At 44.3% G+C, this 22901-nt stretch overlaps 1 protein-coding gene across 13 annotated transcripts in view; it reads left to right on the top strand.

The window, feature by feature from the left end:
* TMEM131L (transmembrane 131 like) overlaps positions 1-22901 on the top strand; it is a 173869-nt gene that overhangs the window by 107080 nt on the left and 43888 nt on the right. For 12 of the 13 annotated variants that reach the window (XM_044930564.1, XM_044930569.1, XM_044930570.1 and 9 more), the window contains 10 exons: positions 11767-11844; positions 12041-12194; positions 13395-13453; positions 13777-13885; positions 15842-15932; positions 16462-16615; positions 17174-17344; positions 18652-18721; positions 19791-19908; positions 21685-21826. In XM_044930564.1, coding sequence (XP_044786499.1) covers positions 11767-11844; positions 12041-12194; positions 13395-13453; positions 13777-13885; positions 15842-15932; positions 16462-16615; positions 17174-17344; positions 18652-18721; positions 19791-19908; positions 21685-21826 — 1146 coding nt within the window. Of the gene's footprint in view, positions 1-11766; positions 11845-12040; positions 12195-13394; positions 13454-13776; positions 13886-15841; positions 15933-16461; positions 16616-17173; positions 17345-18651; positions 18722-19790; positions 19909-21684; positions 21827-22901 lie in introns of those variants that run through there. The other variant, XM_044930571.1, reaches the window with a different exon arrangement.

Genomic DNA, 22901 nt, shown 5'->3' on the forward strand with positions numbered 1-22901 from the left:
CCTTCAGGGGATCTTCCCAACCCAGGGATCGAACACTGCAGGTGGATTTTTTTACCGTCTCAACCACCAGGGAAGCCCTGGTTTTCCAGAGTGGCTGCACCAATTTACATTCCCACCTAGAGTGTACAAGGGTTCCCTCTTCTCTGCATCCTCACCAGCACTTGTAACTTGTGGTCTTTTTGAGGACAGCTGTTCTGACAGGTGTGAGGTGATACCTCATGTGGTTTTGATTTGCTTTCCCCTGATGACTAGCAGTGATCCGTTCATGTACCTGTTGGCCATCCGCATTTCCTCTTGTGGAAGGGATGTTTGAATCCAGGACAAGCACCCTTCCCCAGGGTGTAGAGAGGAGGAGGAAAGAAACCAGCTCCTCCGATAGTCCCCACCCTGTCACCCTGCTTGCAGTACAGGCTCATTGTCTGGCCCATTCATAGGTGACTGCCTCTGCCTTGAGGGGAAGGCAGGCTGGGGCAGAGGGGCCGGAGTATCCCTGTTTAATTTCCTTATTCCATTGGCTCCTTGGTTTTGTACCTCTGACATATTGGACTTACCTGTGGTTAAGCCTCCCCCCTGCCCCCCACCCCTGACACGGAGGTGAGCTGACTGCTTGTGGCCATACACCTTCCTTTCCGAGCCTGTTCCTTCTCCTTTTGGTTTACCAGCCCTCGTTTGGGGGACTACGGGGGTGCGCCGTTGGGTTTGCCCTGGGAAGCTCTCAGTTGCACCATAGTAACCCATCAGTGGTCTGCTCCAAAGCCGCTCTGTGCTCTGAGCCTGAAGTGCATGTCCTCATGGTTCCCATCCCAGGTTCTTTCTGAGTATCCAATATAGCTCCCCAGAGCTTTGAAAGAGGCTCAAAGAGCAGAATTAAGAAATTCCAATTAAAAAAACTCCAGCCTTGTACAAATGCCCCATCCTGGAGCTGTATAGTGTAGTAAATACAGTGGATTCTAAAACCCACTTGGATTAAAGTCTTGGTTCTGAGTAATCTTGGCCAGATTACCTAATCTTTTTATGTCTCAGTTTATAATACAGATAATAGTGCTACCTCTTAGGAGTGCTGTAGCTGTTGAATAAATTGATACATGTAAAAAGCTTAGAACCTAGTTTCTGGCACATAGCTGAAATGTATGTATCACTTTAAAAAGTTTTTGTGTATCAACTCTCTCCTACTATGAAAACTCTCAGGGAGAAATTTAAAATTCAGAGATTCACACAACATGAAAGTTGGAGGCTCTAGTCCCATATCAGATTTTGTTGGGCTGTGAGTTAACATGCAGAGAATTTGAAGTCCTCCCTGATTCCTTATTTTGTCTTTTGTCTTAGAGAGGTGCTCCGTGCCTGTGTGCAGCAGGGGAGCTCCAGCAGCCCCAGCCTGGCCCCCAGCCCTCCCCGCGAGGATGTGCGTGCTTCCCCGGGGCTTCAGGAGGCATATAGTTCAACACCAAATCTCTCTTGATCTAGAATTCTGACACGTAGGAGTATTACATTATCAACCTTACATCCACCAAACTTGGAAAGCATGTCCCCCAGCCCTCAGAGCATGCATTCTGAGCAGAGCTGGCCCCAGTATTTCATCACTTGCCAGAGAGAGGGGTGGAGGGCCGAGAGAGAGCACCTGTGGTTTCAGTTTCGGTGTGTGCCAGTTGTTCTGAGCCTAAGACCTGTGCCCTTTTTTTAAAAAATAAAGTCTTGATTGAATATGTTACAGTAATGCTTCTGTCTTTTTTATGTTTTGGTTTTTTGGCCATGAGGCAAAAAACTCTGACCAGGGATTGAACCTGCACCCCCTGCATTAAAAGGTGGTGCCCTCACCACTGGACCTAAGCTCCACGGGCAGAGGTTGCCTGTCCAGAGGGGAATCAGAGGTGGAGCCGCCTGCGCCTGCCACCTCCTCTCTTGGGAAGCGACTCCGAGAGGCTTGCAGTGGCCGTGCGTCTGTCCCCTCCCTCCTGCAGGGAGCCCGTGTTGCAGGCATTCCTCTGCAGAGTGGAGCCCCTGCTCTGTTTCGGGATGGAGTGGCGGGTGGGGAGTACTTTGAGACCTGTGCCTTATGTGGGATGTGGTTTCCCCGCCTCTCACAGAGAGTCCTGGAATCTGCTCTGTGGGAAGGTGTTTGCTTTTCATCCTGCTGGTTTCGGGTGGAGCTTCTTTGCAGCAGACTCCTGACGGGGAACTGTGGTTGACATTCTGGGGGCTGGGGGCCCAGTGGGGGGTTGGCACCTGGGCCCCAGTCCCATGCCGCCTCCTCTGGCTTGTGCGCCTGCCGTTCTTTGCCCTCAGGCTGTGCTGGTTTATTCCTGTCCCCTCTTCCGTCAGGGAGGCTCGGATGAGTTTCTGTTTAACCAGCTGCTTTTGCTGGTGCCTTGTCCCTACCCCTTGTAAGGTGCCATAATTGGTGCAACCCCACTGCCCCCTTTTAAACTTTTCCTTCTTGTTTGGTCTAGAAGTAGTTTTTCCTCGAGATGTTCCTCTAGATATTTTCTTGTGAGTTCTCCCAAAGCATGAGAGGTACAGTTGCTGGGTTCTGGGTCTGCTGAGTTTGTGTCTCTTCCCCACACTGGGTGCTCGTCTGTTGGTGATGCTCTCCCAGTAGGAGACCAATGTCGATTACAGACAGGGCTGGGGTCAGTCTGCCTGGTTCTCCCTGGCTCCCCTTGAATGGGTCTGCTCGATGCTGTGCCTTCTCTCAGACTGAGCCCTGATTCCATAAACTTTGGAAGCGTGTTCCCTCAGGGCACAGGCCACTCCCTGCCTTGCTGCCTTCCCGGTTTGAGTAGTCCTCGGCCAAGCTGTCTCCGTCTTTAGAGATGCACGTGGGTCCTCAGTTGTCTCACTGCAGATCTGTACCTGGCTTTAGAAGTATGTTTCCCCATAGCTCCTAGAAGTGAGTCTGTTGCCTTTTGAAGGAGCAGTTCCAGTCCTCTGACATCTTGCTTGTCTTCCTTTAGTAGGAGAGTTTTGGTGGTTTTTTTTAAAGCTCAAGCAAGCGCAAAGATGCAGCTCTGTCACTTGAGTTCGACTCCAGGCTGTCTCCGGCTGCCCGTCCGGGCAGCGTGATCTCCTTTTCTGTTGTACCTTTGTCTAGTTATTCCCAAAGGTGTCAGCCTTTCTCCAGAGGGCAGCCCTCTCTTCCTCCTGCTTCATCAGTCTGCCTTCCCTTTTTTATTGTTTTGTTTTAGTTGCTCTTGTCCTGATGGGAAAATGAGAATGTTTCTCTAACCGCTCTGATTTCTGGAGTGAGTCTGATCGTTCCAAGGACAGCCTTTAGTGGTTGCCTTCTTCACGCATGCAGTGCTTTTATTACGTTGCTTCTCTGCCTCAGCCCAGATGACAGCATGTCTCTTTAATAAGAATACCCTTATTGCTTCTCTAGGTATAAGTGCTGCTACCCCTGGATAAATCTACATCTTTGGATCTTGAAAATCGGAAGTGGCAGTTGGCATTTAGACGGTTGTCAGCTGTGGGGCCAGTGAGTTAGAGAGGCATTCTTGAGTCTGCGGACCAACCGCATGAAAGTAAACAGACCCTTTCACAGTTCTGACTCCTGGCCTGAAGATAATGCATAAAAAGGAACAGAATTTGGAGCGGCCTGTCCATACTGCCTGCCTGGCGTTGGACTCAGCGCAGCTCCCTTCATGTTCTGGAAGCTCTTTCTATCTTGACGAGAGCCCTGACTCTGGGATACCTTTTTGTTTTGTTTCCCCCGCCTCTTTTCCTGTGGTAACCCCCGATTTGTTTACCATTTTAGCCGTTTTTAAGTGTACAGTTCAGTGGCATGAATTACACTCACATTGCTGTGTGGCTATCACCCCCATCCACACCCAGAACTTCTTTGTCCACCCAAACTGAAACCCTGCCCCCATTAAGCAGCCATTCCTCCTTAGTCCTTGTAAACATTATTCTACTTTCTGTCCCGAATTTGACTGTCCTGTGTCCCTGCATACGTGGACTCGTACAGCATTTGTCCTTTCGGGGATTTCCCTGGAGGTTAGTGGTTGAACTCTGCACTCCATTGCACGGGGGTGCAGGTTCGATCCCTGTTCAGGCAGCTGTGATCCTTAATGTCGTGTGGTGCAGCCCCCCCAAAAAAGGATTTTAAATTGTAATAAAATATACGTAAGAGTTGTTTTAAAAGGTTGTCCTTTTGTGACTGGCCTTTTTCATTTAGTACAGGTGTCTTCAAGGATTAGCCATGTGGTAGCAGGTGTCAGAATTCCCTCCCCTGTTGACTGAATAGTACTCCCTTCTGTGCATATTCCGTGTTTATTCTTTCAGCTGTCTGTGGGCTTTGGGCTGTCTCCATCTGGCTACTGTGGATAATGCTGCTGTGAGTCTAGGTGTAGAAATACCTGTTGGGGCGCCTGCCATCACTTCTGGGCGTGAACCCAGGAGTGGATCCGCTGGACCATGCTGTGGTTCCGCGTTTACTTTTTTGAGGAACCACTGTACCGTCTCCCACGGAGATGCCCTTTCGTTCACAGCCCCTCTGTGCCGTGCCTACTTGGGTCAGACCCATGTGGTGTTGCTCCTGAACTCGTGCAGGGCCGGGGCCCCCGCTCAAGGATGGGCCAGGCCTTCAGGGCTCCCTTGCCTTTACTTAAGGTTAAAGCGTCTGTCTCCAATGCGGGAGACCCAGGTTTGATCCCTGGGTCGGGAAGATCCACTGGAGAAGGAAATGGTAACCCACTCCAGTATTCTTGCCTGGAGAATCCCATGGACGGAGAAGCCTGGTAGGCTACAGTCCACGGGGTCACAAAGAGTTGGACACGACTGAGCGATTTCACCTTCACCTTCACCTGCCTTTGCTTAAGGCCCGGCATCAGCCAGTTGTATAAAGTAGCTGCTTCACGTCGGGTTGCGCCACCATGACCCACTGCAGTGGAAGCCCAGTGCGGCCCTGAAGCTGCCAGCCCGGCTGTGGTAGCTTGTGCCAGCTGCCGGCTCTAGAGGCCAGCAACGTTGCACAGGGCAGGCTGCTGCCACTTGGTCCCACTGGACGTGTTCATAGTCAGTGTTAGCTTGCTCTCCACACTGTGTTTAGTCTTTCATGATTCCTGGCACATTTCAGGGGTCGGGGGAGTGGGAGGTGGAGTGCAGTGAATAACTTCTCTCTCTTTTCTTGAGTTCTGAACCAATTGTGACGTAAGACAAGAAGAATTTGAAGCGTTTAAGGGGGGAAAAAAAAGTCCCTTCTCTTGGAAACCAAAGGTTTGGGGGAGAGGAGTTTCTTTTCTAACAACTTAAAAAAAAAAAATCATTTATTTGGCTTCACTGGGTCTTGGTTGCAGCTGACAGGCTTAGATGCCCTGAGGCTTGTGGAATCGAGCATGCGTCCCCTGCGTTGTAAGGTGGGTTCTTAACCACTGGACCACCAGGGAAGTCCCCGCTTCTAACAACTTGGATGTGCAGAAAATACTTTCTAGAAGCATTTAAGTTACTTGTGGGATTTCATTAATTGAATGCATTAATTGTGAATAAACAAGCAAATGCTCCCTTTTGAGGGTCTGTTTGGTGTGCTGTGACTGACATGTGTCTCATTTAACGCTGCTGACACGGCCATGAGCCCATTACCTCTGCTTTATGCAAGAGAAAGCTGAGTCCTGGAAAAGGCTTGTAGAGAACATCCCCAAGGTTTCATGTCTGGGGTTTCATCCTGAATCTGTGTTGACTGCAAAGTCACTTGGCCGCACTGCCTTTTCTAAAACAATGTGGGTAAGGGAAAATATGATACGTGTGCTGAACCCTTTTCCCTTAAAATAAATAAACAAACTCATTTTAGCCAGTTCTTAGGATTTTACAGATATTTTAGTGAGTGGGCCTGGCAACATAAGTAAATTCTGTCTCAGTGGTTACATATGTGAAAACCAGGTTAGTGGTAGTGGTGAGGGCTGGTTAATATCAGGGTAAGTTAACCCTCAGCACCTGTTGGTGAGCTGAGCCTGTCTGCTGCATAGGAGACACTAACTTAGGACTTCGGTTAAAGAGTGTGAGTGCTGTGTAGAAGGGACCAGGAAAGTACTCATTTTATACAAAATCATTTCCTGTATGGAATGTGTTTCACGTAGCACCGTATGGGTGGGCCACTGGCTGGAACGGTCAGTCACATGACTTACGTGGGCTCTGTGTTCCAAAGACACATGTGGGCAGAAGAGATTTACCTGGATAAGACCTCTAGGGTTTAGCATTCAGAATTGTGAAAGGGGGACTTCCCTGGTCGTCCAGTGGCTAAAGCTGTGGGCCCTCAGTGCAGGGCACCCAGGTTTGATCCCCGATCAGGGAGCTAGGTCCCACATGCCGCAACCAAGTGTTCATGCGCTGCAAATGAAGATCCTGCGTGGTGCCACTGAGACAGGGCGCAACCAAAGTAAACGTGTTTAAAGAGAGTCAGCACGTGTGAGAAAAACCGTGAAAGGGAATCTATCCAAGTAATTGGGGTTCATCTAAGTAATTCTTTTATATTTCATGCATTATATTCTTTAAATGAGAAGTTTTCATGTGTGATCATTAATGGAAACATCATAATTTCAAGTCTCTTGTTCATTCTGAGTTAATGCATTATAGACTCTCCTATACTTTTGTCAGGATATGGTTTGTTCTTGTCAGTGAAAATCATCTCAAATGACTTAGAACTTTCAGCCCATCGTTTTCTTTCCTGTTTGATTGCACACAGCCCCCCAGAATCACCCTGTGCCCCTGGCCTGGTACACAAAGACCAGTTTTTTAAGCAAGTAGAGGGAGGTAATTTTTTTCTCTTTCATCTCATTACATAAGTTTAGACTTCTCCTCCACAAAACCTTAGAAATACATGCCATACAAAAGGCATCTTTCTGGGCTGTTTTCTTGACAGTTACATTCTTTCTTGGTATGGTTTTCTAAGACATGTTTTCATGTTGAAGAATTTTTAGGCTTGCAAGTACCTGAGAAATAAACATGACCTGTTCAGATTTACGTGGAAAAAATACTGATGACTTAATAAAAGAACTGCTTTTATTTTCCCCCCCGTTTTTCCACTAGCTAACCTATGGGGACCTTTGATAAGTCATTTAAGCCCTGCAGACTGCATCTTTTCCCACCATACACTTATGTGAAAACTGCTGAGGAGTTATTGTTTCTTTTAGCTGTCAAATTTATGAACTAATTTGTTAAAGTAATGTGGGAGGTTTCAAAAGAAAAGTAGGCTTTTGTTTTTCTTTTATAACCTGCCCAGGCACACTTCTGCGTAAGCGGTCCAAACAAATGTGCTCAGCTGGGGTTCTTTCAGGGAGAATTTATTATCCCAGTGTGCCAGTGGCTGCCTCACGTGGCGCATGTTTTGGTTGTACTTTCCCTTTTTAAGTCAAGAGTGCAGTACTTTTGTTCTTTTGGGAAAGAGACGCGAATATTTAAATTTCTCTTTGAGAAAAGTCTGCATCTTCAAGGGCAGATTGGAGGTGCTGGCACTCCCCCTTGTGGAGTTCTGGAATATGTTGTGCAGCAAATAAAACGACATAATTTATTTTTGTTGTTTCCAACTGATAGAAGAATCTTATTTAACACGGTAAATTATAAATTCATTCATCCAAAAATGTACCAAGAATGACAAAATAGTGGGCTCTAAAATCACATCAAATCACTGTGCAGGTAGGATTTTTAATCATGTTCAAAGTCATAATTTTGGACTTTTAACTTTATTTCAACCTGTGAAGAAATATTTTAGGCAAGAAAATTGCCTTGTCAGATTAAGACCTGTAGTTAAAACGTTGTAGGTTAATTAAACAAAACCCAACCTAGTCGTAAATGTGTTGATATGGGTTTCTCTTTAAACTTTTTTTGGGGAAAGTTTCAGATCAGAAGCACGTGCCAAATGTCAGGTTCTGATGCACACTTCTATTTTAGAGCCATTGTTTATCTTTAGTTTCTTACCTCTAGCAGGCTTGCACCTTTCAAGCAAGCATCTGTGACACTTCTCTTCCAACATCAGCTCTCTACTGAGTGCTGATTAAGTGGTAGATGCTGTGGTAAAAGCATCAGACGGGGTGCTTGCGGTCTGCTGGGGAAGGCAGACCTTGAACAGGTTGCTGTGGCCTCATGACCTATGGCCTGAGTATGAGTGCTGGCGTTTACCCCCGTGGTGCTGTCAAGGACCACCTCCCTAAGAGTAGTGTTTCTGCTGGGACGTGAAGGATGAATCGGATTCAGTTAGGTGGAGCGGAGGATGGATTGGGAATGAGAGTTCAAGGCAGAGAAACAGCACGTTCAGAGGTTGACGGCAAAATGGAGCAGAAGGTAGATGAAGCTGAAGCATAAACACGGAGGTAGAGAAGAGGCAGACGCCCGGGTTTGTGGTGCAGTAAAGGACTTGGGGCTTTGGCTGAGCAGGCAGTCCTGGCTGGGTTCTGAGCAGGTAGTGATGTGACCTGTTTGTGTGTTAGTAAACTCATTCCTGATGCATTGTGGACAGTGCAGAGGAGAGAACGGGTAGACACGCGGAGACGGGGAGGGAGTTGCTATGCCAGCCTGCTGCCCCCTCCTTCTTCCTCCCACCAGGGCAGAGGTCCGTCAGCTTTTTCTGTAAAGGCCCAGAGAGGTGTTCGTTTTGGTTTTGTAGGCTGTTGACTCTACTGTGCCGTCTTTGCCTGAAGGCAGCCATAGGCAGTTTGCAAAAGAGACAGCATGGCCATATTCCAGCAGGACTTTATCTGCACACAGGCTGGCTTTGGCCCATGAGCACAGTGTGCTGACCTGATCCTTAGGGTGTTTGTTAGGAATGAAGGGAAGTGAACACATCCAGGGGCTGCAGAAGACAGCCGCTCAGTACGCCTGGGTCTGGGTTGTTGGGGGAGGCTGAGTGAGAAGGCACGGGGAGGTTGCTTTCCAGGTTTCTGGCTTAAACAGTGCTATGAGGAGTGGTGTGCAGACGCGGCCCCCGGCAGGGGCTGTGTGTGAGGTGCAGGGGGCACCCAGACACTGGCTGCACTGTGTGTGAGCAGGGACGCCTGCACCAATGAGATAAGCGTGGGTGGCTTTGGCGTGTCGGGCGAGAGGGCAGGGTCACCCCTCTTGTCGGGCGAGAGAGCAGGGGACAGATGGAGTCTGCAGTGACTGTAACGTCTGTGCTGGAGGCAGCAGAGCCAGCGGACGCGCCAGAGAGGATGAGAGACACCAGGAGACGGCCAGCTGGGGAGCAGAGTCGGGCAGGAGAGGGGTTTCTATTGGGTTGGGATACACGGGGTCACTTGTAGCTTGACTAACAGTTCAAGGAGTAGGTGGGCTTTCTTTGTTTATGTTTTTGATGTGAGACTTGGCTCACAGAATTAAAAATCTAGCTCTTCCTTGAGATTTGAGGTTCAGTTTACAGATGATATTACTGTTTAAATCTAACTAATATGAGCAGGTACTTTTTAAAAATTAATTTATTTTAATCGGGGGCTAATTACTTTACAATATTGTGGTTTTCGCCGTACACCGACATGAATCAGCCACAGGTGCACATGTGTCCCCCATCCTGAACCCCCTCCCACCTCCCTCCCCACCCCATCCCTCTGGGTTGTCCCAGAGCACCGGCTTTGAGTGCCCAGTTTCATGCATGGAACTTGCACTGGTCATCTGTTTCCCATACGGTAATATACATGTTTCAGTGCTATTCTCTCAGATCATCCCACCCTCGCCTTCTCCCACATAATCCAAAAGTCTGTTCTTTACATCTGTGTCTCTTTATATAGGGTCATTGTTACCATCTTTCTAAATTCCATATATATGTGTTAACATACTGTATTGGTGTTTCTCTTGAGCAATTACTTTTTAAAAGAGCCTTGGCTAAACGTTTGGTCCGATTTACAACCTTGGTTAAGTGAAAGTGAAAGCCGCTCAGTCGTGTCCAAGTCTTTGCGACCCCGTGGACTACAGTGGACCCCGTAGATACAGTCTATGGAATTCTCCAGGCCAGAATACTGGAGTGGGTAGCCTTTCCCTTCTCCAGGGGATCTTCCCAACCCAGGGATTGAACCCAGGTCTTCTGCATTGCAGGTGGATTCTTTACCAGCTGAGCCACAAGGGAAGCCCAGCTTGGTTAAACCCCTTAACTATTTTTACCACACTTTAAAGTGTAATATGCCGTGGTTCCTCAGCGTCTGCAGGGGGTGGGATCCAGGAACCCCCCAGGGACCACACTCCCAAGAATGCTGAAGTTCCTTCCAGTCTGCTTCCACGGAACTGAGGATCAGCTAGCTGTATTTTATTCTTGTTCTGTACATTAATTGCTGAATGACAGTTGAGGTAGTTAAAGATGTATTTTTATATAATATACTTAGATATTCTTATAAATCTAACAAATTAAACATAATTGTGGTGATTCTGCTTAAAATGAAATCCTCCTGGAGTGAATTGACATGTACCCACAGGTGAGTCAGCCAAGGATGTGGGGAATACCTTCATGCCTTGCTGAGATTTTCTAGTGTTCTGACTGAGACTGCCAAGCCACGTGCCACCTTTATGATTACTATGCCAGACGTGTCAGACTCAACAAAAGAGGGAGTCCTTGAGATGGACGTGCTGCACTGCCTGATGTTGCTATGTGCTCGCTGTTGCTTTCCCCTCCCTCCCACCCGAATGGCCATGTGCCTGGATTGACTTTGCATTTCCTCGGTATCATCCCATGTGTTAAGATCTTTGAACTTTATGACATTCTGCAATCTTTTCACATACTTTTGTTTCTTCCATCCACCTCTCTTCCACCTATTAAAAATGACAGCCAGTTGAATGGTGGAGCTTCTCCTATGGTTTTGTCGCGGCATCTAAGTTCACTCTACTGATGAGAGCCAGGCATCAGAACCATTAATTGGCTCTGCAGATGGTGACTGCAGCCATGAAATTAAAAGATGCTTGCCCCTTGAAAGAAAAGCTATGACCAACCTAGACAGCATATTAAAAAGCAGAAACATTACTTTACCAACAAAGATCTGTCTAGTCAAAGCTGTGGTTTTCCCAGTAGTATGGATGTGAGAGTTGGACTATAAAGAAAGCTGAGCACCAAAGAATTGATGCTTTTGAACTGTGGTGTTGGAAAAGACTCTCTTGGACTGCAAGGAGATCCAGCCAGTCAATCCTAAAAGAAATCAGTCCTGCATGTACATTGGAAGGACTGATGCTGAAGCTCCAATACTTTGGCCACCTGATGCGAAGAACTGACTCATTTGAAAAGACCGTGATGCTGGGAAAGATTGAAGGTGGGAGGAGAAGGGGACAACAGAAGATGAGATGATTGGATGGCATCACCGACTTGATGGACATGAGTTTGAGTAGGCTCTGGGAGTTGGTGATGGACAGGGAAGCCTGGCATGCTGCAGTCCCTGGGGTTGCAAAGAGTCGGACACGACTAAGCGACTGAGCTGAGTGAACCTACTTTCAAATAAGGGCAGGCTCCTGTGTTGGAGCAGAATGTTCAAAAAATATAAGAAATGCCAAGCGACAGTGTTCCTGTGTATATTTAGAACATACTTACCTGCTTATTGCCATAACAGGAATTTTCATGTTGCCCATGGAAGAGCTTGTGATTTCCATTAGATGTAAGCTCAGTGACAGAAGAGATTTTTCTGTTTTATTCATTATTGTATTCCCAGCAAATAGAATTTTGCCTAACATTTAGCAGAGGCTCAAATACATGTTGAATGAATAAAATGAATGAAGAAATCTAATTTCTGATTAAGTGATAGATTGTTTACTATTGATAGTAGATTGAGACTTTTGCTTCCTTGTAATTTCTTTCCCTCCTTTTTCTTCTTTTAGGCGGAAACCACTAATTCTAGCCTCTTGCAGGTGCAACTGGAATGCAGTTTACATAATAAAGTGTGTCAGCGACTAAAGGTAAAATTAAAAATTTAGTGTTTTCTTCCTGCCTGCCTTCCTGCCTCTTTGTTTAGAAATAAAAAATAAAACAGCATGTTTATTTGCAGAATTGCATATGCTTTTCCCCTAAGTGCTTTTCACCCCTAAAATTTGAAATAAAAAAATTCAGTTGATTTTTCGAGTTTTTCCTTTTTTTCCATCCCTCCGATCTCAGAGTTGTTATGTGGAATCGGATGACGTTTTACGGCTACAGATGAGCATAATTGTAACAATGGAAAACACCTCAAAAGAATTTGAAGAAAACACACAAGATTTGTTAGATCATCTCTCTATTATTTATGTAGCTACAGATAAATCTGAGAGCTCAGGTATGGCAGAATCTTTAAACTTTTCTGTTAAAATATATTTTGGTTCACCTGCATCATCTTTCTGTATCATTTACTTAGAGATTGCAGGTTGCATTGTTGCAATCCAAGACAAAGAGATTTTGCTTTCATTATTAATACACTGCAGTAGTAACTAGTTTTAAGTCTGCATCTGCTAGTAAGCATGTATTATTCTGTGTTTTCCCGAGGAATAATTTTCTTGACATTTTGAAAATGGTGAACAAATTAAATGGGCACTACAGTCTAATATGAATATTTACACAGTATTTTACGTCTTGTGTCTTGGTTCTGTTTTATGATTTGCAGAAGCTCAGTTGACCAAGTCACGGTGTTTGTATTTTTCATAGTTGATGGTGTGTTCCTGGTATGGCTTGATCCTAGATGCCTGACAAGTTAGAGTAGTGTGAATTTCAGTGTTCCTGTCTATGAATTTTACCTTTGAAATTGTGCGTCCTACTTGCCAAGAATAACCTTGTTTATCAGTTTAAGTTTCTAAGAGATTTTGTAGAGGACATAGGATCCATGAATTTTACCATGTCAGCTTTGCCATTGGTTATCAATACTGTTCTGGTACCGAAATACAGTTTTACATTGGCCGTCTTAATTGTTGGTCAAACATGGTTTACTTTCCCCTCTTCAGAATTGATTACAGCAGTCATGGGTCAGCAGGAGAGCTTTCTTATCCTGGGGTTCTGAGTTTCTGTCAGTTCCCAGGGTGGCCAGGTGGGCATCACTCCTACAGCATGGCAGCGTTTCTGCTGGTGAGGATTAAAGGGAAGCCTGCATCCTGAGATCCAGGGTTTTATTTTTTCCAAGTGTGGTTGTCAAGTAAGGAAGCGAGGGGCTGTCTGATCAGTAGGAGACCTCAGCTTTATTGGAAGCTGTCCAGTTGGTTAGTTTCATCTAGGGAGCAGGAGTGTGACCCTACACTCAGACTTTTTCTACTAGCAGTTCATCATTAGAGAGGCTGTGTTGACAGGTCTGTCTTTTTGCCAGAGTCCTTTGTCTTGTGACTTCGAAGAATACCCACCAGAAAACAGCTCCTCATTTCAATTTTAGTGTTGGAAGATGAATTGCATTTTTTAATAGAAATGTGTTATGTGATGCTTTAACTTCAGTATGAAAATGTGAGAATGAGATGGCCCTTTGTTTTAATCTCATTACTTTGATTCTTTTGAACAGACGATTCAGCAGTGAATATGTATATATTACATTCAGGAAACAGCCTTATATGGATACAGGTAATTTTAAATACTTGTGTAAAGTATAGTTTAAACTTACAAGTGTATATTTCATTACAGAACATGAGGATTTTTGAGAGAACACTTGTCTCTGTTATCTTTTGCTTCCATTGAAACCCGTTTTCCCTTGCTTGAGCCCATATTTGGATGAAGGTTGTCAGCACCCCTTCGTGCTATTACAGAATAGCACGTGTCATTACCCCTCTACTGAACAGTTGCTCTCTATGCCAGTCTGAGCTACTCAGCCGTTTTAACAGGGTTGATTCAACCTGGATCAGCCTCCACCCCACTAAGAGCAGCATTGTGGATTGTTTTTGTTACAGGATGTACGTCATTTCTCCCAGAGAGATGTCCTGTCTCTGCAGTTTGAACCGGTACTCCTACCTACTTCCACAACGAACTTTACAAAAATTGCTTCTTTTACTTGCAAAGGTACAGACTTTTAAATGCTGGAGGCTGTCTTTTTGTGTTCGTCGTTCAGTCGCTATGACACTAGTTCTTTCTGTGATGACTCAGCTGCCGCCTAGGCGAGGCTCTTGAGGCGGGTGGGCTTCCTTTCAGTTCCGCAGCCTTGACAGTTCTGAGAGGTAACCTGAGGGAAGAGCTAGTGGTGTGCCGCTGCAGTACGCCACGTGAGCAGGATTTTGAGTTTATAGATCGTAACTCAGTTGGTGGTTTGAAACACCAGGTTGTACATGTGTGATGGATGTACTGCTTTTACAGGTAGGGTTGTGCATCCCCAGTTTGGTTTCTTTGTGTGGAATGCAGTGCAGGATATCTAGTGAGTGTCAACCCAGTCCTCTCCTCGGTCTTATTTATAGTTCAGAAGGTTTCTACAAAGGAATGAAATGCATTTTAAATATATGAAAACAAGACCCGACTCACTTACATTGAAAGAAATGTTAATTTAAAGCAGTGAGTGAGATATAACTTGGGACTTAGGTCTGTGAAGATTAAAAAGATTGTTAGTATTCTGTGTTAGTAATGACTAGAAAGAAAACAACACGGATTTTTTTGACATGAGTATGAATTGATACATGCTATTTAGGAAGGAAAATTGGCAATTTCTCTGAAAACTTAAGATGTGCATATATGCTCTCTGATCCTGAATTCTACTTCTCCGAGCTTATCCTGGGAGTGTATCTTTATGAGAGATACACTTGTATATATTCAGAATTGTAATAACAGAAATATGCATTGTTTGTGGCAACAGAACAGGAGATTGGTTAAATTGTAATTCATCTGCATGGGGGTGGGGCCTAGGCCTTTTTAGGTATAAGAGTCATACACAGACGTGCAGTGTCGGCAGGGTGGTTCTCTAAGGCTCCCTGTGTGTTGCATGTGTTAGAGCACTGGAAGGATGCTCAGGAGTCTGCAGTGTCGGCAGGGTGGTTCTCTAAGGGTCCCTGTGTGTTGCATGTGTTAGAGCACTGGAAGGATGCTCGGGAGTCTGCAGTGTCGGCAGGGTGGTTCTCTAAGGGTCCCTGTGTGTTTGCATGTGTTAGAGCACTGGAAGGATGCTCGGGAGTCTGCTGCCAGTTGTTTCTCTTGTCTAGGAAAAGGTAGACGTTTATTTTCACATCTTTTTGTTAGTGTTTGAATTTTAGGAGGGGAACATATATTAACATACAGCTAAAAAAAAGTCAGGTATTAGTATCAGAGTTAAGAATTTAGTCCCAGTGTGATGGTGTCCTGACCTGGCTCAAGGAACACATATGAGTGATTGATGATTCAGCAGTGTTTTGGCAGCGAGGTCTCACTTTGGCTGTGAGGCTCCTCCGTGATCTTGGGTTCACCTGTTCATTTCTGGCTTACACCTCCACACGCACCTCTTCACCCACCCTAGTGGGCTTGACTGTTCACTTTTGTCGTCTCTGCAGACCCAAGGACTTACCTATTAGTTCAGTTCAGTCGCTCAGTTGTGTCCGACTCTTTGCGACCCCATGGACTGCAGCACGCCAGGCCTCCCTGTCCATCACCAACTCCTGGAGTTTACTCAGACTCATGTCCATTGAGTTGGTGATGCCATCCAGCCAGCTCATCCTCTGTTGTCCCCTTCTCCTCCTGCCTTCAGTTTTGCCTCTTAAGATCTTTACAAAAGGAGAGCCACAAAGCGTTGACTCTCTCTTTTCCTCCAAAAGAAGAAATGAGAGGTTGGTTTAGCAAAGAGGAGGGTAGTACCATGTTCTGGGTAACTGACAACCAGCCAGTAAGGAGGAAAGATAGTGTTCAAGAAAGGATTTTACCATTTATATCTCATGCGTGATTTTAATGGAGACAAAAATGTGAAGTAATTAAAATGTTATAAATAAAACAGTTATTTTCATTTGGGCAAACAAAAGAAAAGATACTGATTCTTCACATTTATTTCCTTCTGCCTCCCAACAGCTCCGTCCTGTGAGAGTGGGGCGAGAGAAGACGGAAAGAAAAGAGATACCCCGACACTAAAAGCATGCCTCTCCTCCCCTGTGGTTCAAGGGTGGGTTTCACTCCTCTTTCCCTGAAATTGTTCGGTTCCCCACCCCGCCGTAGCCCGGAGGTGATTTATCAAGGCAGTGATAACTTGTGTGATTCTCTCTCTGGAGTCCGCCTTCCAGAGTTAGCAATGCTAGCAGGCTGTGCAAGGGTGGTCTGCAGGATGGGAAAGGGGAAGCTGAATGATGGAGGTGGGAGGGAGATGGAGGGATGCGGGCCAGGCAGCTGTGTGTGGCAGGAGGAAAGCATACTCCCGCCACATTTTTGAGCTACATTCGGGGCCTGGTTTCTGCCTTGGCCTCTGTGGGCTGTCTGGGGCTGGCCACACTACACCCTTGGGCCTTTGGATGCTCCGCTTGTGGGCAGGAAGGCTGAAGAAGGTGCTGACATTCATTCTGTGATGCTTTTATGCAACGATGTATTTTTTTTTAGGTTAGGTTAGGGTTATATGTGACCCTTCTGTTGCGGTTAGAGGCTCATTCTCGCCCGTCTGTATACACGGGACTGATGTCATGACTGTCCTGTGTTCACAGGTATTTTCGAATGGACCCTTCTGCAACCCAGTTTCACATAGAGAATCACGAGAATACTTCAGGGCTTTGGTCAATGTGGTACCTCAACCATTTTGACCATGGTGTTGTATTAAATGATGTGTTTGTTTCCAAGGAGACCAAGCACATTTTAAAGGTACATATGGTATTTTTATTTAAGTTTTAGCCTATTTTAAGCTTTGTTTAAGGTCAAATACTATGAAATTAATTATTTATAAAATCTTTCACTTACAAATTTTAAAGCAAGTATGTTTCTTTTAACATTTTCAGAATTACTTTTAGGCTCTCTTTATTTTTTCAAACTATTGTTCAAAGAGCTCAAAGGGACCAGGATATATCCCATTAGAGATATTTGTTACTACCATTATTTAAAAATATTGTAAATTACAATTTATCCTAAGAAGATTACATTTAGTAAAAATAAGCCTCGTTCATGATAAAATAGTAGGTTTTGGTAAAATACCGGCTACGAACATGTCAAGATTATTTTGTGAAATTTAAAAACAAGTGCATGTTAAATATTAAATGAAACCTATTATTTATAGAAAAATATGTCGGTATTTGACCTGGAAATAATTAAGTAACATTTTATTTCTCAAAGTATAGAAGAACTTTAGTATCGCACAGTACGATGATTTTAATCATAATTAGCATTAGTTAGGAAAGTAATTTCTCTTACTTCTTTTCTTTTTAGATTCTGAATTTCACTGGCCCTTTATTTCTACCTCCAGGCTGTTGGAAAATATTTTCTTTGAAACTTGCTGTTAGAGACATTGCCATAAATGTATTCACCCATGTATTTTTGACTACAAACATAGGTGCTCTTTTTGCAATACCTCTTCAGATTTACTCAGCGCCCACCAAGGTATTGTTTACACACTGCATGTGTGTTATAACTTTTGTAATAATTACTCTTTCTTCTTATTAGCTTACCTTATGGTGCTTGGATTTTGTTGATGGACTTGACCTTATATTTTCTAAGGCTGTCTTAAAGAAATTAATGGATATTACCAGGCCAGTCTTAGATGATAAATTGTTTAGTATGGAAATCTATTTGAAAACAGCTTCTCTTTTTCGTAAAGTAATACATGAAGTAATTTTCAAGTGAAATAAGGCATTACAAACCGATAGATCTCATTTTCACTTACTTCCAAAATGAGCAAGGAATATGTGCTTGCTATAGTAAACACATTTGTGCCGTTAGTACATATTTGCAGCGATTTCAAATAAACTAAATTGTTAAATGCTTTATTTAGACCTCTGGTAAGTGACTCTCAGCTGCTCATAATCCTTGAATTTCCTAGTGGGCCATAATCTAAAGCCTGAAAGGATTCGCGATTAAGCAAATACTTTCTAAAGTCTTTGTATATTGTATTTAATTTAGATCTTACCTTGAACATGTCTCATTTTTTCTTAATGTTTATTTCTTTTCATTTAGTTACTGTTATTGCTTCTTTTGATCCAAGCTCTTCTGTATAATGCTGGGTTCTGATTTTTCACTATGAGACATTCATACAACCATCTTTATGATTTTTCTCACTTATTAGCGTTGGTGTTTCATAGATAGAAGTGCCTCAGGTTTTGCTAAAAACTTAAAGATAGGGCTTCTAAAAGTATGCTAAACAAAATGTAAGGTTAATTTTATTAATCCATATTTTGAGCAGGGGAGGTTTCTTAGATATTTCCTTTTTCCATCAAGGGCTGCATATGAGAAGAGTGACTGGGAGGGAGCAGGCAGGCTGCAGGAAATGTGTGGAAGAGGCGATCTATGCTTTCCCAATTTAGGAAGTGGGACATTCATTTAAATGTCCTGAATAGTTTAGGAGTTACGATGGATTAGAATGCAGTGTTTTAGAAACCCTACTGAGAATATCCTGAGACTAATTTAATCTTTAATTTAGAAGGCAGCTTGGTGTCTGTAGGGCCCTGGGGGTGTCACTGTGGGTGTTGATTATTGCCCAGAATCCACTGTAGTGACCCTGCTGTGAGAGACAGTCAGAGCTCTCAATCAAGGAGAAAGAAGACCAAGAAATCACTTCCTAGTTGTTTGGCTTCTGGTTAAAGGGACGTTCGCAGAGGTGGAGGCCCATGTGTGCTGTGCGTTTGAGTGCATTAGGATTTTTGTGTTTAGTGTTGTGTTTTAAGTTATTCATATATTACTTTTCAATCTAGGAAGGGAGTCTGGGTTTTGAAGTGATAGCACATTGTGGCATGCATTATTTCATGGGAAAATCAAAAGCAGGTAAGTATTCTGCCCTTAGGCTTTCTGTAGACCTCTAGTGTTGGGTGGGGTGGGAAGTAGTGAGGAAGATTCACATTAGTAGATGGAATGATTAGTCCTTTAACATCATTGCATCATATTCTATTCTTTAAGAGCATGATCATTAACCGAATGACTTGAAATTATTAAGAATCCTCCAGAACCATCTGAGGTGCCTGTGTAATTAACACCTCCTTACGTCTTAACCTGCACTTCTGTAAGGGACTTTTTCAAACACGATGTTTGATCATAATAGCAACCTTGTCGCCAGGAACAGTTGGACTCTGATTCTTTTATAAAAGGGCTGACTAGAAGTTAGTAAAAAAAAAAAAAATAATAATAATAATTTGGAATTGTCTTTGAAGAGAGTATAAGCATCTTATAGGGAGCACTCGTTGTTGTGTGAGACTGGAGGCCAAGGTGTCGATAGAGAAAGCTGTTCCGAGTTTCCTTCCTGCCTGTTGACTTATTAAAATATATAGCCTAAGGAGAGAGTTCTAGCACAGGGGTTTCCTTTGCATGACTCCCACTTTCCCACCCTTGTCTTCTAGCACAGACAAGGCAGGGCAGACCAGCAGACAGGGACCCGTTTATGAGTGTAAACACGCGTCTTTAGGCTGAGTCCTGCTCGCAGCCCTCGTTTCTGAGGATTGCCGCCTGTTGGCGCGTTGGCCTTCTTCCCGGTAACCCAGTGCAGAGACGACTAGCACGTACATGACGCAGTTTTTAGCCTTTTAGATTTAAAGCTGTTGAACATGGTCTGAGTATGATTTTTACCTTGTTTCAGGCTGTATTCATGAGCCATGTGTCTTTTATGTTATTACCTTCCCATAATTCGATTTAGTTTTGTTTTATACATGTTCCTTTGATTTGATATCTCATTTGCCATTGAGTTAGAGGGACTTGTAGTAAAGCAATCAGCGGACAGGAGTCACTGATCACTTTACTGTCCTCTGGGTTTGAGAAGTTTTAGCCCTCAACCCTTGGCATTATTGACTAAGTGAATTATGTTTGCTGTGCATCTAAACAGTAAGTCTGATCTAACTTGTAGAAAATCCTAACTGGGAAGGGAGCCTTTCTCTGGATCGGTCTACCTGGGATGTGGATTCCGAACTTGCAAATACATTATATGAAAGATGGAAGAAGTTAAAACATGGTGATGTCTGCAAGTATGTTTTCACCTCTCTTTGTTTCTTTTATTCAGCACTGGGGGGACACTTTAACATAATCTTTGTTGACATTTCAATGGTGAATTTTTAATATCCAGCCTTTATTTTGACAAATTTCAAACCTCAGAAGAGTTGAAAAGTATAATATGATGAGTACTCAAATATTCCTAATTTGGACTCAACCAGATGTTTACATCTTACCACTTCTGCTGTTTTTTTCTCTCTCTCCACCTGTGTCTATATGCACACGTACACACACACTTCGTTTCTGCTGAGTCATTTGAAAGTAAGCTGTAGATACCATGACACTTCAGCCCTTAGTACTTTATTAGGAAAGACTCTTTCCTAAGGAACATTCTCCTGCATATAACTTCACTGTCATTACATACCCAAGAAACTTAACACTGATGCGGTTCTATGAACTGATAAACAGTCCGGATTCACCTTTCCCTAGTGTGAAAGTGAAAGTGCAGTCGCTTAGTCGGGTCCGACGCTGCGACCCCGTGGACTGTAGCTTGCCAAGTTCCTCGGTCCATGGAATTCTCCACAAGAATACTGGAGTGGACAGCTCTTCCTTTCTCCAAGCGATCTTCCCAACCCAGGGATTGAACCCAGGTCTCCCACATTGCATGTGTTTACCATCTGAACCCAGGAAAGCCCCTAGTTGACCCCAAAATATCCATTATAGCTGTCTTTTTCTTTTTTTAAAATCCAGGATGCATTCAAGGAGCGTGCATTGTATTTAGTCATCATGGTTCCTTAATTTTCTTTAGTGCCCCCACCTTTCCTCATCTTTCATAGTGTGATGTTTTAAAGCGTCATAGCCAGCTGTCTTAGGGAGCATTCAACACTCTGGATTTTTTGGGATTGCTTCTTCAGGTTTACATTCCTGTTAAACATTTTGGGGAAGAGTACTAATTACTTGGTTGCTCTTGTGTGCTTATCATTGCGTCACCTGAGGAGGGATATAAATATCAATTTGTCCCATTATTGACATTGTTTGGTTGAATCATTTGACTCTCTCCATTGTAGACTATGTTTTTCCTTTTGCAATTAATAAATAATATGTGCTATGATAGTTGGAGTCTGTACACATTTCCTGTTCCCTGAGAATGTTTCGCTGTAGCATTTTGGCACCCATTGATAATCATTGCCTGAGATCAGTTATTGAATTGATGGCTGCAAAAATGGTGATATTGCTAATTATTTTATTCATTCTACACTCTTGAGCATCACTATGAATTCTTTGGTCATTACCATCATTAGCATCATTATCATTTTTGATGTTGATTTGTCCCAGATTAGGCTGATGGGAGCCCGTTGAGGCGAGCTTTTGGGTCTTTGGTGTGTACCCGTCATTCTTTGAGCACTTCCTTGCTTTCTAGTAAGACGGGATGTTCCAAGATCATCTTGTACTTTGTCTTCCCCATACCCTGAATAGACTTCCCAGGTGGCTCGGTGGTAAAGAATCTACCTGCAATACAGGAGAGGCAGTTTTGATCCCTGGGTCTGGAAGATCCTCTGGAGGAGGGCATGGCAACCCACTCCAATATTCTTGCCTGGGAAAACCCATGGACAGAGAACCCTGGCAGGCTACAGTCCATGGGGTCACAAAGAGTTGGACACAACTGAAGTGACTGAGCACACGCATACCCTGAATAATACCCATTTTTTCCCAAGAGACTCTTGTTCCTTTTAGTTGGAGTGATATTTAGTGATTTCTTTTTTATATGTCAAAATTATTTCCTGTAATTTCGTTCTTTACGAATTTCACAGAAGGACTGTTTTAGGAGTGACTCGGTTTGCCCATTCAGAGAAGTCCAAGGAGCCGGAGCCTTTTGCTGCCTCCCTGCCTCGCTTGGTGCCTGAGCCCGGCCTCGTGTTGCACTTCAGTGCCACTGCCCTGAGGGACAGCACGGTGAGGCTCCCACGCCTTCTCATTTCTTCATCTGCGACACCTCGGCTCTTGAGTTGTTACATTAACCAAGTATTTCCACCTTGAGGTACTGTTCCAGAATCAAAGTTAGTTCACATTTAAGTGACACATGTATGCTATTCAGCGCTTTTAGGAGGGAGGTGTCGGAAGAACAAAATAAGCAATAAACTCAGGAATAGACTGAAATGCCTTAAGCGGATACATGTTATGAAGTCTGTATTCAGCTCAGAATCCACCAGCTAAGACAGTACTCAGCTGTAGCCACGGAGGAGGTCGTGGCTGACACAGGCTCAGCAGAAGCGGGTGAGTTTGCAGCTCAGAAGGGAGCATCCTCTGTCACTTGCTTGCATCCTCGGCTCCCTTCCTGTGTGCAAGCTTCTCCTGAGCTGATGGCGGAGGAGGGCAGAGCGAAGGCAGTGACAGCAGCCTTGAGGTTTTATCTGGAAAGTCTCCTTACTTGAGACCCAGGTCACTGTGGTCCTTGTAATAATTTATATGTCCTCAGGTACTCATTGAGCTGCTTAGGGAAGACATCCCAAGACTGCTTTTTTAAAGCATTCTATTTTGAAAAAGTTCAACTTGAAGAGTTTCAAGAGCAGTACCAAGAACTCCCAGTTGCCCTTCATGCAGATTCATCTATTTTTAACATTTGCCGTACTTGGCTTGATGTTTCCCCTCTCTTTCCACACACGTGTTTTTATGAGCCGTGTGAGAGGGTTGGACATGATGCCCCGACTCCACTTCCATGTGAATTTCTTAAGAACTAGACATCATCTTGCATATCAGAGTCTAACTATCAAAATCAGAAAATGTAAGCATTAAGCACAACAGTTATGCCTGATCTGCAGTCTCCGTACAAGGGTTTCCACTTATCCCACTCACGTGCGTACTTTACAGCATCCAGCCCAGGGCCTGTCCTTGCCTGGCCCGGTGGCCTGCGTCTCCTTCCGTCTTCCGCAGCTCCTCCACCTCACGTTGTGCGGCTGTTGTGATACACGCAGACCGTTGATTCTCTAGACCGTTCCTGGAATTGCCTAGGTGACGGTTCCTGGTGAGA

Source organism: Bubalus bubalis, chromosome 17, assembly GCF_019923935.1.
Source record: "Bubalus bubalis isolate 160015118507 breed Murrah chromosome 17, NDDB_SH_1, whole genome shotgun sequence".
Lineage (NCBI taxonomy): Eukaryota > Metazoa > Chordata > Mammalia > Artiodactyla > Bovidae > Bubalus > Bubalus bubalis.